Source organism: Nomia melanderi, chromosome 3 (assembly GCF_051020985.1).
Source record: "Nomia melanderi isolate GNS246 chromosome 3, iyNomMela1, whole genome shotgun sequence".
In the NCBI taxonomy this organism is placed as follows: Eukaryota; Metazoa; Arthropoda; class Insecta; order Hymenoptera; family Halictidae; genus Nomia; species Nomia melanderi.
In genome coordinates, this window is record NC_135001.1 from 12,197,744 (window position 1) to 12,216,381 (window position 18,638).

General features: G+C 34.9%; 1 protein-coding gene across 50 annotated transcripts in view; it reads left to right on the forward strand.

Annotated features, from left to right (window-relative positions):
* Positions 1 to 18,638, forward strand: part of slo (calcium-activated potassium channel slo) — a 162,025-nt gene that overhangs the window by 35,907 nt on the left and 107,480 nt on the right. For all 50 annotated transcript variants that reach the window (XM_076366245.1, XM_076366243.1, XM_076366244.1 and 47 more), the window contains exons 3-6: positions 14,847 to 14,908; positions 15,785 to 15,881; positions 16,665 to 16,928; positions 17,733 to 17,900. In XM_076366245.1, coding sequence (XP_076222360.1) covers positions 14,847 to 14,908; positions 15,785 to 15,881; positions 16,665 to 16,928; positions 17,733 to 17,900 — 591 coding nt within the window. The remainder of the gene's footprint in view (positions 1 to 14,846; positions 14,909 to 15,784; positions 15,882 to 16,664; positions 16,929 to 17,732; positions 17,901 to 18,638) is intronic.

Genomic DNA, 18,638 nt, shown 5'->3' on the forward strand with positions numbered 1-18,638 from the left:
GCTGTTAACGTGTTAATGTAGTCTCGGTATAATAAAATTGATATATGATCCATTACGCGGGTGCAATATTTGTCTCCGTGTTTGTACTGCATACGTAGACGTCGGACGTTCATTGCAAATTCCAAATCTTCGGGATTGTTTCGTGGCAATCGAAAAAAAATGTATTTCGCCTATTGAAGGGTTTAACAATGTTTACGATACTTGTCGGCTAAAGTTTTTATGACAGTAATTTATGAATATTTATGGTCACTCCAAATGCATAAAATCCGCGATCTATTGTAGCAGTACAAGACGTTTGCGAGCGGCGCAGTTAAGAATTCACACTTAAGAGAGTTTCCCGCAGACTTGTCTAGACGTCTAATCGCCAAAGATATTTTACCGGCACCGTATTATTGCACGTGCGGGTGATTTGCATGCATAATATACACATTGCCAATACGCACAATTGGACCGAGGTTGGCATGAGAATCCGAGCCAAACGAAAAATGCTTAAACACAGCCTTGTGGCGAACATATAGCGGCACGAACTCCGTAATTAGCAAACAGATTCGAGTGCTTTCCTCTTCTTCTTATTGTTCGATTACTTTCTAATTTTTAAGATAAATTCTTAGGATTATCGAATTAAACAGTTGAAATTAATTAAAACCTTTGAAGATTTAAACATTTTAATTCAATTTCATGCTAAATTTAATATTGAATTTAGTACCAAATTAAAATTTAATTGATATGAAATTATACTTATAAATTTGAAAATTTGTAAATTCGCGAATTTGAATATTTAAAAATTGTTTAATTTTTAAATTTTAATAGTTCTCTGCCACGTTGGAATTTTCGGGAATAGGAAGATTCATGATTTTGTTGTAAATAGACAGTAAAATTATTTTAAGAAGCTGCTGAATTGATTTCTATATCTTATAGTCATTCTATCACTTAACCCACTTAAATGTACAAATAATGCGATACATATAGCGTACATGTGATCTATTCGACTATAAATACGCAATACGCGGTGACACGACCGCATGCAAAGGCGGCACATTGCGCGCGCACGCCGAAAAAGCGTGCAAAATGAGGCCCACACGCATTGCTAACGCATTTTCATTGCCGGCAAGGGCCATGGGTGGAACAAGTTTAACTGTTTCTTGCAGGCAGAAAATATTTCGAAACAAATAATATTAGTATAGTGAAAATATTAATATATTTATAGAATTGTGAAAGGATTCGACTATAAGAATGTAAACGATTTAATCAATTTTAATAATATATTGCATTAAAAAATAATTTAAATCGAATTAATTTTAATTTAAAAATGAAAGCAGCATTTTTGCATTTATATTTTTAAATTATAATGCAGTGGATTCAATTTGTATAAATATCCGTAGTATCTTTTTATGCTAAAATAAGAAATGTGAAATAAAATAAGAAAGCATTCAACTTAAACTATATTGTCATTTCATCAAGAGGATTGTTTATTATCACACTGAAAATAGATTATAAAAGTATTGATTTTACAATCAATCTGGTGATCTTTCTTTAGAGGAGGTATAAAATATATTTATAAATTTTATGATACTAATGTTAAGATACACTTATGTAGTTCACCGAAATAGACGTTACATTCTCTGGCAATAGTAATTGGTGTCGCTTTTCCATTGATTTGCAACGGATTAACCCAACCAAATATATGAACGTGAATTCAAGAAGACTTACCTATTCCTCCCCTAACTTAATATTTTCTTAATATTTACACAACTTGAAGTTTATTAACGAGATAATTTGCTTGGTACTATTAACTTGTCGAAACATAGCTTTTTATATAATGTCACACTGTCTTCAGGTTAGAGTTTATAAAAACTCAGACTTGATTAGCCAGTGAGTACCTCCACTGAGAAGAAACTGAAATTTTTCTGAATCAAAACTTTTTAAACACTTTGTTTCATATTACTCGGTCGCGTCCGCCACAAATAATGAAAAATTTACATTATCCGGTTACAACGTGAAGCGTTCACGCATTATCATCGTCGTCAATTAATTGTTCAAAGTCCACGCGCGGGGATCGATACGAGACAATGGAAAATTATATTGCAGCTTAGGGTCGGGTGTAATAAGCGTAGCTGCGTATACAAAAATAAATGCGGCAACACGCTCGAAAATAACTCATTTGCAGATGCAAAAACGAAGGAGTGGTCGCTCTCTCGGTTTAACCCTTTTCGCTCGAAAAACGATTCGAATATAAATATTGTGCAGCTTGATATTCAATAATAAATTCAGTGTAATGTATTTAATGTGTAAATTAATGAAATAAAACAGTTCCCTTAACTTACGTATGATATACGTAACATAATGAATATTTTTAGCGAAAATACTTTCGAGCGCGAAGGGTTAATTGTACGGATAAATGCAGCGATGGCCGGCTCGCGCTGGTTCGCGCGCGTGCACGCTTGCGAGTCCACGATTTATTCGTTCGTCGCTTCTAGGAATGCAGCTTTCGGCGCGCCGCGGCGTTATACCATTTGCCCCAAAACCGACAATCTGACCTATCGTATCTCAGTATAAATAAAGATTGCTGTTCTTATTTTAGCGTGCGAATTAGCGTGGGGTCTCGAGGAGACTCATCACGAGTTGCCCTCGCTATTTTCGTAACGTCGGTTATATACGTGCAGTCGAAGTGTCTAGGCGACGCTATCAAACATTTCCGATCAATGTCGTACCCAGAATCATTAAAAAACGTTGCCCTGAGCTTGGAATCGCGTACCGTATCAATTACATCAATGGACACTTCTTCGTGCGTTGTTTTGTCTAAATTAATGCGCTACACACTTTGATTCTAAAGTGATCAATTATTTCTTATATTTTGTCAATCTTCGTACTGTTCTTCCTTTGGAATGATTTAACTTAACGTTTACCTTTTAGTAATTTTTATTTTGCTGGAGCTTTCGCGTATTTCGAAAAGAGAAGCATGAGAGATGTTATTAAAATCACATTGTCCGAGTTTGGGCGGGTTAGTAGGTTGCTTATGTTGATAAAAGAACGTTCAAATCATTGAAAACAATGTTCAGATCGAGTGCAGTTGAGAAAAATCAATATCGACACTGCACAGTTCACATCGAGAGGGAAGACAGGTTTACAACTTATTTTCAGATTATACCGATTAATTGTAATCACAGCATCGCTTGTATTAACTTAGACAGTTACTAAAGCACAAAATCTTGTAATTTATGGTCACAACATTGCACGTTGCCTTGGACAGCGTTCATTAAACTTTCCCCCGTGCCTCGAATGTTTTAATTGCAATTCACTAACTCGAATTTCGTTACAATTGAGCTGCAAAAATAGCGGGCGATAAACTTCAGCTAGCCGGTCAACAATGGGTTAATTTATGCGCCTAATGCGAGTACCGGCGCGAAGATTGATGACACGAGACGGCCTTTCAGACGTTAATTTAACACGGGGTTGAACTGCGGTAAACATTCTTCGCCTTAATACGGCCGCGATTCGCAGTAAATCGGTCAGCGTAATAACGAAGCAAATTAAAACACACTAACAGTATTTTAAGTGGCAAAAACTCGAAAGACGAGTCCCGTTGCCAGGGAAGAAGTTTTACATCCAGCGGTGGCATACACCCAAGTTTTCGTCGTTTCACGCCAACGCCAGATTTGACCGAGTTTTTCTAACTCCGCTATTTATAGGTATATACGCGAAATTAAGACCCGGTTGAATCTATCGGTAATGAAGCGACAGCGTCACGCATCGTTGCAGACGCGGAAACTTCGCCCGTTTCGCGCAGACGTTTCCGCATAAAGCGGCAGATATGCTAGCAACAAATTTGCGACATCTTTCTTAACCCATTGCCCTATGATATCTTTCATAATTGTGCTTGACAAATAGAACAACTGTAACGTTAATAATCTATTAAGGAAAACAGAATTTGGTACTTATACTATTCGCCACGTTTACTTCAGATGATAACGATTGATAATAGAATAGAAATGTCTAATTTACATTTAGGAGAAACAAAGAGTATTTAGGTTTATCAAATTTAGTTTTCAGGATGAGTCTCACAGGATATTACAAGGCAATGGGTTAAAAGCGACTCGCCAAAAGGTTTACATTTCTATTTTATTTTATTTCTTTTTATTACTATGATATGTGATTTGAATTTGTTACCACAGAGACTGGATTGTAAAAAGCGTTCACGTGTGTCTTGAGAGTCGCTATCAGAAAAAAATATCGTAAATTAATTACTAGTGTACGCGCACCTTACGTGTTTGAGGCAGACGTGTCGGAGCAATTTAAGAATATTTATTGACAGCTTCCATATTTTGTAAAAAAGATGATAGTAGAGAATATTTGTGAATACTATAAATATATTTGGATAATGCAGTGTTTAAATTTTAAAACACTTTTATGTTCGCCTTTACGAATTATAAAATATACATTTTATATTTCCTCCGTTAAATATTTTAATATTGCTGAGTTTCAAATCACTTTCGTAAGTATTGAACAGAATGATTAGTCGGTTTTTTAAAATTGCTGGACAAAAGGATTGGTTCCTTCGTTGATGATAATTATTGAGTATCAATATGTTTTCAGGAAATTTAACGGATTCCTTGTTCCATCTTTTGTCGTTTTGCGACTTTTAAATAGTTCGGATTTATTAATGAATTCATGACACGGACGTTGCAGCGAACATAAGCAATTCCATTTGTTGTAGACAAGCGCGCGAAGAAGTTCTAGCAGAATAGTTATACGAAACGATTCATATTCGGAACCTGACAGGAAAGAAATTTAAGTTTCTCAACCGGGACGAAGAGAAATACACGAGATCACGTTCGAATATCCAGTTGGCAACAACACATTTCTTATCGCTGTCGAGGAAGTGCTGACAACTAAGTTTTTGTATTCCCGTGCCAACGATCGGGGATTAAACAGTCCAATTTTAGTCAATCACGTATAGTTTCTGCCACTGTCACTTGTTGGCTATCAAGTCATGCCGGAAGTTTCTATCCAATTGCCAATATTTTAGAGTTTATATTTCTAAAATCTTTCAAATGAAAAATTAAAAAACTAGATCTCGATATTATTATATTTTTTGAACGGACGATGTCTTTCAAAGGTAAATATATATTTTGAAAGTACGCGTTCCCATGTAACGGGAAAAGTGATGTAACGACAAAATTCATACATATTAACTATTTGCGAACGGGAATTTTTTAAACTTTTAAAAATTGTTTCCATAAGAAACTGAATTATACATTGAGGTGTTAAATACTAGAGATTAATGGGACATAGTAATTCATTCTTATTTGAATAATTAAATCATTTACTTCTAGTTTTCGATTTTAGCATACGTCAATGTTTATACGACGGTATTAAGAATAAATAATTTTGTAATATTCTCTGGAATGAGAGAAATAATGCTTCCTTCATATTTTCGATCTAGTGGCCCCGAAGTGTCCCACCCTCAGTGTTTCTAGGGTTAATACCAGCCAGGGGGTGGGAGTTAATTCCAAGTATACAATGTCAACATTTCTCGCGGCGGAAGTGGTTTCCACTATAAATACACGTCGACAATCACTCTCTTTCCCTCCCTCTCTCTGTAATTCCGCCTCTTCCTGCCCGGTCTCTTTGGTAGTGTTTTATTTTCCCCGGTGCCTTTGTCTTTATCTCTATCTTCCTATGCTCGTGGTTACAAACGATTTGGGTCAAGCGCTCTGACTCGTTAAAAAAAAAAAGAAAATATAGGAATTTCATGTGACCAGCCGTTCACCCGACGAAGCACTTTACATTCTAAAGGATCTCATTCCGCGTCGTCAGATTCCGCAAATATACGTATATATGTAATATAAAATACAGGGGGGAATCGTAAAGATCATAGCTGGCGCTTCGGTTCTTTGCCACGCTCTCATTTCCCCGCGGCCGCGTTTGGGAGCAAGAAATTCGATACCTGAAAATAATTATCGGATTCGGTGGGAATTTTTGTTAACCTGTTTCCATCATTAACGCGAATATCAGCTTTCAGATGAAGTTCGGACTGTTGGTAAATAACACGGCGAGTAGGAACGTATTATTGTTTTAATTATCGTATAATAATAATCGCGATGAGAGTGGGACGGGAGTATTATTACATTATACAGTAATATAATAATATGGGAAAGTAAATTTACATAAACATTTGCAGATCGTTACCAAATTTTCGTATATTTCAACGTTCAAAATATAAATGGTAAATATTATTCGCATTAAATATTAATTATTATACAATTAACACGATATTGAATATTAATAGTATAAATAGAGAATATTTCTTGTACATATATGTCTTATTTTATAATTTGGCAGTTTTTATATGTCATTTAGAAGTTTATTTATCGGTGTAACATTTTACGATTAGCAGGTTCGCGCGAAATTTATAAACTTCATCATCCATTTGTTTGTTGTTCTTGAAAGTTGTTGATGATGAAACTGTCGGCGCGATGGTAAAGAACCTCTGTAAGAGCTGGTCTGCGGCTCTTCTAATTCAAATCGGAAAACATACGGTTGTACAGAAGCGGCACTTACAAAGAAGTGTCTGATATCGTTCTCCCTCACACCAGAATAGACTCTCTTGACTGCTAGCTCACTTCGTGTCAGCCGGTAACTTATTCGTGCTCCATTCATATCGAAAGTCTTCAAACCTTTTGACAATTTTCATAGCCTGATTGTGAATTACTTAATTATCGATTCGAACAAAAGCTTTATCAAGATTTGCGAATTTGGAAGTTTTCATTTTGTAGCAGTTACGTTGTTCCAGTAAATTGTTTATTTTTCTGTCAACATATAGGGTACTGAATTTATATTTTTCCACGTTGGACCATGGAATATTTACTAAATATTATATAAAATATACATATAAAATATAAAACATACATTTTATATTCGTATAACTTAACAAATGTTAGAAACGAAATAACTTTGATATAAAAATTGATTTTTAGGAGACCATATTATTCTTTATATCAACACGTCTAGTTTCAGAAATTTTATCAACTTACTTTTATATTTGAAAATACCAGTAATTAAAGAATTTCAGTTATAAATATCAATCTTATGAACCTTTTATTAAATATATTTCAACATGCGAATATATAATTTACACAATTTGCAAGGAGTACTTATTTCTCGGGACATAAATATTTTGGTTTTCAGGTTATATTAATTATAGTTTTTATTAACAGAAATAGTGTATCCTATCTAATGCAAATTTATTTGCCTACATAAAAGTAGTAGTTTCTGTTACCTGCGTATATCTATGTGTAAGCATGGTAATTTTTAGTAGCAATTAAATACATCGTTAATCTAGATGTCTTTGTCATAATATGGAATATTATATTGGAGACACATGATTGCTCTACTTCTAGATGAATCTACAAAACTTGATCCTCTTCTCCGCCTTAAATGTCGTACCTTTACTTTATCTGTTATCGAACAGTATAGAATCTACTAAAAAGCAATTGAGGAAAGTTAAATGGAGGCTGAAAGTCAGTGTCGATGAGACTGTGCCGTCGTTATAAAGTTTCTCGAACGCGGAGAGACCAGTTGGCATGGTATAAAGGTAGGAGCCACGCCTGCTCTGATTCACAAGTTGGCGAACTGACCGTGAGCTTTTGATTTTAACCGAATTGTAACGAAAATTCGAAAAAATCTGAAAATTAAGACCACGTCGACTTTGAATATTCTAAATTTCCGTATCGAAACCCACAACAAGAAGTAATAGTAGCAAACAGCTATTCTGCAACTAAATTCCATAAAAATGAAAGTTCCTTTAAAATAAATCTCTAAATGTTACTTAATAAGTAAATAAACTTCAAGTGTGAAAAATCGTATCGATAGAAACAGAAATAGTATTATTTATAAGGTGCAAAATTATCTATAATAATTAATAAAAATACAAATATTCAGAATGAAATATTCTTGTAATGAAAACTATAATATCAACTTACGTTTCAATTTGCATAACGCTAAACCAATTTCTCCAATGATTTCTCAGAGAAGCATTTGTATCTCTTCGACAAATGTAATAGAATAAATCAGGTATTAGTCATGTTAACCAATCCAACAGTTCTAGCGTTAAAAATACAGGATTTCCTAAATTAAGAGATGGTAATGATTTCATATTTAAACGAAGCGGGATACAGGCGATTATACAGTGAAAGAAACGGCTGGATTCGGAAAATGGATCATATCTGGAAGAAAGGTCATTAGCGGCCGGCTGGCAATCGGCCAGTATGAATTTCCAAGAATATAACAAATTTGTCTTGACGCCGGAGGTAGAGGAAATAATCGTCGGCACGGTGGCCCGGTGGAAGTAAAACGTTAGATCTGACATCCAGCGCTCGCCCTTCTTCCTTTGACTGACACGGTTTCAATGTGCCAAGGCCTATTACCTATAATCCACTTTCCTAGCTAAGAATGAAATGCATGTACAAACATAAATGCTCATCGTTCATTCTTCGCCGTTTACTTTCTTCAAGGATTTTAACGCATTGCCTTGTCCGAATGTGTCCTGAATACGATTTACACATTTAATTCCGTGATAATACGAATTATCCGTGTACCGCGAGTAGATGCTATGACTGAGGGCTCGTTGCGAAACCTATATTACGATATTTATAAACGTAAATCAATAAACGCGTGGGACATTAGGTAATCAAAATCGATTATGTGGTGTTTGATAGATCTCTGAGAAGAATAAATTTTTGTAAAACGGGATACGTCGCGAAGATGATTATTTTAACGAGTGAAATGTTTCTTTTTGATAAAAAGTCTCGTTGTGTTTAATCCTTATTTCGAGAAATCGCGTGAATCTTTTTTGGTTGCCTTATTTATGGACTTTGTCATTCAGAATTTGTATATGCAGTCGTACAAGCTAAATATCTTTGAACTCAAAGTGTGAAATTTATAATTTCACAATCTTCATTTTATAAATGGGTGTTTATTATAAATGGCAGTTTCAGAGTATTGTACTTTATTGTTACATTATTGTGTGTCTGTAGGAAAGAGACATAATATTTAAGTCTTGCAGTTGTAAGCCTTTACTAGGTACTGAACGATTTTATTTTGTTTCTTTGATCCTCAACACGCGACTCGTTTAAAGAATTATATAATTACTTATCTAGTTAACAGTTTTGTACACTTAGTTGGTTCTAGGTAGCGGGTCTAAAAGTTCTGTAGTTGCCAAGTGAACCGGATATGAGGACGAATTAAATAATTAATTAAGCACATATGACCTAACTCGATACGGACCGTTCGAGGGAAAATAGATGGCGGATGCTAAGAAAGATTGGTCTCCTTATGTAGGTCGGCAGGGTTGGAATCTTCTTTCGGCGTCGGCTAAAGGTTAACCTCCAATTATAACGTGCATATCCACAGCCGATTATCTTTACCTGCGATCTGTATGATCGCTGGAAAACGGATCAACTGTGATGAACGTGATTCTATCGTGAAAGATTATGTCAAATATATACATTACACTTCTTTCATTTTAGAAAAATTGTCAAATATATAGAATTCAGTTCTTTTACTTGTCGAAAAGTATGTTGAGTACAATATACAGATTGCACTTCTTTCGCTTTAGAAAAATTGTCAAATGTATACAATACAATTTTTGATTTGTTAAAGAGTATGTTGAGAAAAATGATGTCAAATACATTTTTGTCTACTTCAGAAAATGTAAAATATATAGAATACAAGTTTTATGTTAAATCTATAGAGTACACTTTCCCTTATTTGAGAAAACAACGGATATATAGAATACAATTTCATTTTGGTTTCGAAAATATCAGGATTAAAAACTTTTGGAGTACTCTGATGATTATGTTGAATATGAGTGGTTTATAATCGATATCGGATTACTTTACGCATTAAAATACGTAATACATATGGAATAAAATATTGTTTTCATGGCTTCGTTTCCGAGGAAATTGAATGTGAACTGACTACCAGCAAATGAATTAATTGCATTTTCCGATTTTCTGGAAGAGGTACTCTCAATTAAAAGATGTTATTATATATTTTTGAGTTGTTTTTTCAGCTTAACAGTAAGAAGCAATCATATCTTGTTATTATTTGAATAATTTAGACAGTTATTTTTACAATATTAGCAAAGAATATGCAGAAAAAGTAGTTACGAGATTTCAATTAGCCGTCCGTTCACTTCTAAATTGTTTCCCCGAGAGTCTTTTGTCAATCTAGAAGTGAAAACTTAAAAAAATCAATATATAACATTTCAGAAAAGCGTGGAAATTGTTAAACGTTTAAATCGTTTGTTTTTACGCTGATTAACAACTTTACTCAGGGTCTTTGTACATTCATAACAAGCGGCGCTGAATGAAGTTCAGCAAAATACAAATTTTAATGAAGTCTTTAGTAAACTGTAACAAAGGGGGACAATTTAGTATCCCTCTTTGTTAAACAAAAACATTCATTAAGCTGATAAGTTCCCATTTAGGTACTGTTTTCGTAAATTAATAATTAATATTTGAATTTGCATTAAGATCCGCCATCTACTAATAATGCAAGGCGACGGTATCAATCTGTTACCAGTTTTGTAGCGCTAAAATTTTCTTTATAGGAATATTCGAATGTTAACGTTGAAGTGGGAAGTCCACAGACGTCGAAACTAACGAAGAAAATATTTTAATAGTTCATTTATTATGAAACAAGATTTAGATTTTTATATCTTTTCAGAAATTTAGGCTTTGAAGAAAGAAACTCGTTATTGTGAAGCTTGTAATATCTTTCTTTTGTAGGCCACGTGTATACGAGGATAGAGTGTATAGGGCATTTGAATAATAGAAACAAATATGAACGTATAATTTTAGACTTTTTAATTCTAGTTAGAGCTAGACTTCATTGGTTGCGAACATTACTTATTCGTCGATTCATTGGGAGTACTGAACGTGTTGGTCTCGTTCACTGACGATCGTTGCTTCATAATCTCAATGAAGATCGGTTACGTTCCTAATTCAAATGCTTCAATAACAAGGTTCTGTCTATTTATAACATAAAGTAAAGGTTCTCTATGATCTCATATCTAAAAATCAAACGGAGTAAGTAGCTTTGATCGTCGATGCCAACATAATACTTCGCAGCTATAAATTTAACCCTTTGCACTCGGAGATTTTAATCTTGCGTTCATAATGTCCTCTCAGAGGGGACAGTCGAGTGCAGCGGCTTAAAAATCATCGGTTTAATATTATTTTAATTTTCATTGCTCTTATATCCACTTAAACCGTGTCACTGTATATTATGAAACTAAAAGATTTACTTAGTTTTAGATACATTTTTTCGAAATTTCGAAATCTGTAATTATATTGATAAATTTCTTTTCTAACACAAATTTTCATTTGAATCAATTCGGTATTGAAATTTTGTAATTGCGTGTATCCATTTACTCTTATTCCCATCTTATTTCTTAACCTTCGTTACATTTTCTTCTTACATTCCATGGTACATTCGTAATATATACGTAACAATATGAAAAACGAGTAACAATGTGAAATTTCTTTTATTTCAATATAAAATTTAAAATTCTAAGAAACAAATAATCCCATAGAACAGCTGCTGTATCTTGAGCAATTAGTACATACTCATGACATAAATATTATGTATCATTCGCGTGGAATCCTTTTTATTTCAATGCAAAATTGCAAGTTAGGAAAAATAAGCAACACCATTTTACGAACAAATTCTTGATTCGCCGTACATTCTGTCCCAAGGAACAGCTGCTGTACCCGAGTAGTTCGTATTCACGTTCCGGAAAAATCGGCACATTGTTCCAGAAGTGAAACGCTCGAGCGACGAGTAATTAACGCGTGCATTGGTTCCGATGTGCAGCGGGGCACCCCATGAGTCGCGGGAACAATACCGTCACGAGCCACGCGACCCCTGCCAGACACCCTTCGCGGGATCGGCGCACTGTTTTTCGGAGACGTCGTTCTCCATCAGGAAATACGTCGACCAATTAGCATTCATGGTTTCCCTTTTTCGATTAACGATCCCGCGACCCGAATATCATCGAAAAATTGAACCGGGTTTTTAAGTGTTAAAAGAACTGTCATTTAAAGCTTTGAAATTGTTTATTTGGTCAGAAGAAAGTTTGAGCTATTTAGTGAGAAACAATGACAAAAATCTTCTTCAATAGAAAATTGATTAATATTTGGCGAATGAATGTTGGCAACTTCTGGCATAAATTCAATGGAATTTGATAAAATCATTACGAATTACTCCTTATCATTTATTCACGTAACAATAATCATTTATATAAAGCTAACGTTTAATCTGCGGTTATTATTGACCGCATTTAGGAACTTTGATGCATAATGAATGCAGCTGGTGTTTCATAAATTATAGTGCAAACGCAGATTATTAATTACAATCAATACCGTGATTAACGTACAACCTTTCTGTTTCATCAAGCTTGCTTTATAATTCACCATGTCTCGAACTATTGAGTTAATTATTATATTGTTCAAAGCAATTTGTTATTATGACTTCCGGGCATCATCGCCACAAGTTTTCTCTGTATTCAATGGAATATGTTCCATATTGGACGCACACGTATTTCTGTAGTAAAATAATTAATAAATCAAGGAAAAACTGAATATACAGTAACATGCTTTTGAATACCTAAAAACAAATGTGTTTAATGATAAATCACGAAAAAGTAATATTTTGTAAAATTTGAATTTTAATATAATTTTCATTTTCGTTAAGGTATAACTTAAATATTTAAAAATGCAATCACTCTTTTTAGCTTCCTCTTCCAATATTTTATTTAGAAAATTCGTTAGATTTAATAGAATATTACAACTGAGAAGATTGTTAGCGAGATAAATGCTGGTGGCAAATGTGTTAATTCGATAGACCGCTCGAGCGACCACGGATTCGATCAATGGTTCGTGATCGATGCCGAAGAGGAAGTTCGTTGGCTGGCCAAGAGACAGGTCGGCCGTCTTGTTACGATTTTCAGCGCATAACAACCTTGAACTTTAAAGACCGTTTGCTCTCGGACTAACACGGAAACGTTTCAGGGTTGGTCTCAGCGCGGTCCGAGCTGCGAACCGGTCCGGTTTAAAAATAATTCGAACGCAAAAAGCCGCATCGGGCTTCGTAATTCGCGGTGCGCCGGCACTCGACCCCCTTACCGGTTCATTTCGGATCGTCGTCTTCTGCTCGCTGTCCTTTATCCTCGTTTAATTTTCTTCTGCTCTGTCTCTTTTCTTTTTCTCAATAATTCTCTTCTGCCTTGTTTCACTCCGCTCTTTGTTTTCCATTTGTCTTTACTGCCGCGCGCCGTCCGTTTCCTGCCGCGTCCCTTCTCAATGAACGTTTCGAAAGCCGTTTAAATATAGAGGATAAAACGATCAATGGAAATACTCGAACAGTATTTTTATTTGTGAATACTAGATTTATGATATAGATATCAGATCTATAATAGGAATATTAGACTTGTAATATATGTATTTGATTTATAATATGAATATTAGACTTATAATACGAATATATTAGCTTATAATATTTGCATTATCAAGATTAAGTTTTTTTCATTTCTGTATTATTGTTATTCTTTATTTGAGTTTATTTTATGATAGTTACATTAACAGTATAGTTATCAGTGGTTATCAATAATCGAATACATAATTATTTGTAGTATATGGTACAGTTCGCCTCTTCAGTCCTGACACTCGTTCTCACGGATAAGACCGCAGGGGGTCATCGAAAATCGGCCGCGCGCTCCACCGATTTTCCTTTCAAGAAACAGTAGTAGATCCTCTATGTCTTTGAGATTCGGTAAACGTAAATAGCCATCACCGCGCAGAAATGAAATCCAACGCCAGTGTTCGTTCTGTACAGCTCTTACGTCTTGAGTCAATTCTAGAAGCTAGAAAGTAACATGTACAAGAAGCGCATCAATAGCTATAGAACGACAGTTGATGTTATTGGCCGAATCGCGTGACGAAGGAAGCAAACGAAACAGAACGCGATGGAGTGAGATGTAACGATATTAACGTCGAATTTCCTTTCTGTACAGCGGCAGTTTTTTATGTTTATTAAATCTTGGGGACGAGACGGCTCGGCTACTGTGTTTCTTGAAATGGCCGAGGTGGAGAGTGCGGCTAATTTTCCTTACCTCTGTGCAGTTTTAGCTTTTAAGATTGATTCAAAACGTGAGAGTTGCACAGTACATCTCACTTCATCGCATTCCGTTTCGCTTGCATTCTTTGTTGCGCGACTCGGCCAATAACAAAGCATGCCGAAACTGAGCCGCCATAACTACGGGGCCAAGCGCCGCGAGTGGACGTCTCCCCTTGCCCCACTGACCTGTTAGCCGGTGGAGCGAGGCCCAGGACAAAAGAACTGTAACGTAGTTAGTGTATAACTAATTGTTAGGTAATCTTGAGAAAAAATGATTCTTAGTTGTAATGAATTCAGTGAGTTTATCTGTATGAAAAATTTGAGCTCGTTCTGAATGTTGCCGGGATCGTTTATCTTCGTCCTCGTATCAGCTTTGATGTTTCTACTTCTTTCAGAGGAGAAACTAGGGCGGTTTATTAAAATGTGTCGGGTGCTTAAAGGTATTCCGTTTTTCTTCAATTTCTTTGTACTTCCGCGTGTAGAAGACTCCTGTATTTACATTGCTGCAATTCAATTCTTGCAATTTTTGTCCATATTATTTTACTGCGTTCTTTACATTCGAAGGATAAGTTTATAACATAAAATTAATTATTATTCTTTGCTTTTACCGTTCCTTTGATTACAATAGATAAATGATTTAATCACACGCATTATTTTTGTTGTTGCAGGTGGTGCTAGTTTTCATTCTCAGTATAGCGTCGCTTATAATATATTTCATCGATGCCTCCAGGTAAGAAAATTCAATGTGGTTCATTATTTCAACGATATATAATTAGTTTTCAAATCTATGGAATAGATGAAGCATGAGTAGATTTTAAAATTACCAGAGTGAAGAACTATTTTACTCTGGAATTATTAATTCTTATTAAACTGGAATAACGAAGTTAATTGATCATTAAGGAAAAATTATAGAATCACGCAAGAAATGTGTTAAACGAATATGTAATACATAGAACAAACAACGTGCGGTTAACATGTTATTTGATAAACGGCTCGACAAATCTGCCGAGTTCTTTATTAAAATGTTTAATTTGCTCAATCATATTTTCGTGGGTACGAATAAAATAAATTACACTCGCGGCGAGTGACAAGGCAAAGTCGAAAAATGGTTGGGCACTTGGAAAAAATAACGCGAGAAAAAGAATGTAATATACCGGTTTTTAGGTCGCGATCGTTTTACTACGAATTCGTATGATGGCACAGAACCAAGTTATTGAAAGCGGCATGAATATCTGAGTACTTCAAAAACTTTTAATGGTGAAAGCTATCTTTCATAAAAATATCTGGTCCGATGGAATTTATATTCCGTATGTTGTTTGTTCTCATCGATCCGCGCAATTCCACTTTTATTTCTCGCAAAAAGATAGAAAAAAAAAAGAAAAAGTATTGCTAGAACTATACAAGCCTGACGTTCTACATTTCTTTTAATCTATGATGCGAGGACTGGAAGGGAAACATGTGATTCTACGAACGGAAGTATTTACACAAACGAACGTTATTCTTTGAGTATACATTATTTCCATTGGTTGCTTTGTTACGTATATTTTCGATTAAAATGTCGAGCGTCTTCGAATTAATAAACGTTGTACGGTCATTTTTGTTACAGCGAAGAGGTGGAACGTTGCCAAGAGTGGAACCACAACTATACTCAGCAGATAGACTTAGCTTTCAATATATTTTTTATGGTCTACTTTTTTATACGCGTAAGTGTGAACACTTCTCTTAATAGCTCTCGTATTTCTTCCGACACTGGCTTCTATTCTTAATGTTTAAGTAATTCTTGTGAGAATTAAACTACGATTCCATTTGGTTTATGATCCGTTCGAAATCGATATTGAAATATTCTTAAATTAAACTTCACAGACATTACAGTTCATTATACGATTTATCTATAATATTTGAATAAATTCGAATGAAATATGGGAATTCTGTAAATAGAACATATTTTTCACAAAGTACAATTCAAGCAGGCTGAACAAATAAACATTACACGATTGGAATTTAATTAAATTATTAACTTCCATTAACTGATATCCTTCATTTCTGTATTTAGATTCCAAGTTTTTACATTTCAATCCTTTATAACGATCAAAATACAAATGATGTAGGATGGATGACTATAGTTGACACTTGTATCGACGAGATTACAATTAAAGTAGTATATTCTATAATAAAGGACTCATTGCACTAAATCAAAATGCTTCCAATGAACGTGGAAGAACGCACGAATATTTATACGTTACATATGTAATCTGCAGTATATAAATATTACATAATATATAAAATAATACGTATTATATAATACAATACATAAAAGAAAAATGTATATTATAAATTTAATTTATTTCTTTTTACTACTTTAGTAAAGTATGAATATCACGTAAGAAACAAGATTCTACAACGAATCACGTTCGTTATAGAATACCCTATTATAGTGTATCTTTAATTACGAGATAAATTCAAATAAGTTTATTCTTGCTCAACAGTTTATCGCCGCCAGTGACAAGCTGTGGTTCATGCTGGAGATGTATTCGTTCGTGGACTACTTTACGATACCACCGTCCTTTGTATCGATATACCTCGATCGGACGTGGATCGGACTGAGGTTCCTCCGAGCCCTACGACTGATGACGGTCCCTGACATCCTCCAGTACTTAAACATTCTAAAGACATCGAGCTCCATTCGTCTCGCCCAACTCGTATCAATCTTCATCTCCGTCTGGTTGACAGCTGCTGGCATCATTCATTTGGTGAGACATCGTTCATTCTTCCAGAATTAATTTATCAGTAATTAGAGCACTACGAAGCGTAATGGTGTAAGTCACGCGATGCGTGTCCCTCGGAAAACGAATTCTTAGCCCGGTTAGCGAAAATTCAACGAATTTCTAAATGCATGACGTTCCGAAGCCGGTTTAATTACAAAATACCATATCCCAAGGAAAATTTAACTATGATTCTCGACACTATAAGCTGGAGCAGCCTCAGCGAGAGAATTTGAGGAAACAAAAATTCGAAAATTTGAAAAATTTGATAAATAAATTGAATTTATATTTGAAATAATTTGATCTTCTAGGTTGGTCTCGGTTTTCTTTTCAATGCGGTGCATACGTTATGACATACGACAAAATATTATAGACAAGTAAATACTGTAATAAATAAATACAGTAATATATCCCAATAAAGTTTAATTTAGTGAAGTGAAATTTACTTTCGAACTATCACTGAAAAAAGAGAAACTTTTTCGGTGAACTTAATACGAACGTATATCCACGCTGTAACTACTATGCTGCAGATTCTCATGTATTCACGGGCAATTTGGTAAAGTTGCACGATATGCAACAACGCGAAAGAATATATGAAGTATCCAAAGTATAATGGTTTTACGATGTCTCTTAGAAAATATATCACATAGCACTTTTATATAACTAATTACGTTCTGAACAATTTGAATGTTCGTAAAAGTCCATAGTTTACTAATTATCGTTTTTTTTTCTTTCGGTCGAACGACTAATTTATTTGTCACGGGAGAAGTAATCGTTCTCTTTTGTTTCCAGCTTGAAAACTCAGGGGACCCATTAGAGTTCACGAACCCGCAACAGCTTTCGTACTGGACTTGCGTTTACTTTCTGATCGTAACGATGTCCACGGTAGGATATGGCGACGTTTACTGCCAGACGGTCCTCGGCCGAACATTCCTAGTATTTTTTCTACTCGTCGGTTTGGTAAGCCTTTTTCTACCTCATCTGTTCTACATAGCTAAAAGTATCGAAGTTCACTTACCGTATACAAAAAGAACTAAACAGCCCTTTTGTAGTTCACCATATAGGAAAAAAACAAGTCTCGCGCGAAAGACTGAATGGCCTGAGTAAAAATACATTTTCCGTTCGTTCTTTCGATACCTTTATTTACCGATCTCGAAACAGGCAATTTCGTTTTCTCCGAGAAGTACGCGTACGAACTCCGCGAACATTATCCTCGGCCAATTTGATTTTATCACGGATCCGCCGATCGAAATCGTTGGTTCGTTCACGATTCCTTTCGTTTCGGGAACGAAGTCTTCTGAAGATCGTCACGCGATAAGATTCAAATAGAATTATCCCTATTTCTATTATACACACGAATGTTTCTCAATTTATAAATATTTCTATACGAAGTAAGATATTGCGTAATAAAATATTAATTATTGTTTTCAATACCCGATTAGGTCGCAGAGTTCGTTACGCTAAAGTAGAACCGTTACAATCGCTGTCTAGTCAATGATCGTATTATTGGTAAAGGGGATACTTTTTTTATTAATATGAAATTCAGTTTACTGTGCATAATTCTTTTAAATATTTGGCGGGACGTTTTTAGCGAGGTCTTTGACACTTCGATGGACGAAAAGTGTAACGAATGAGGTTTTGATACTGAATCTTGTATACGTATGGCACCTTCAATTTCTCGCGGTACAAACCTGATGA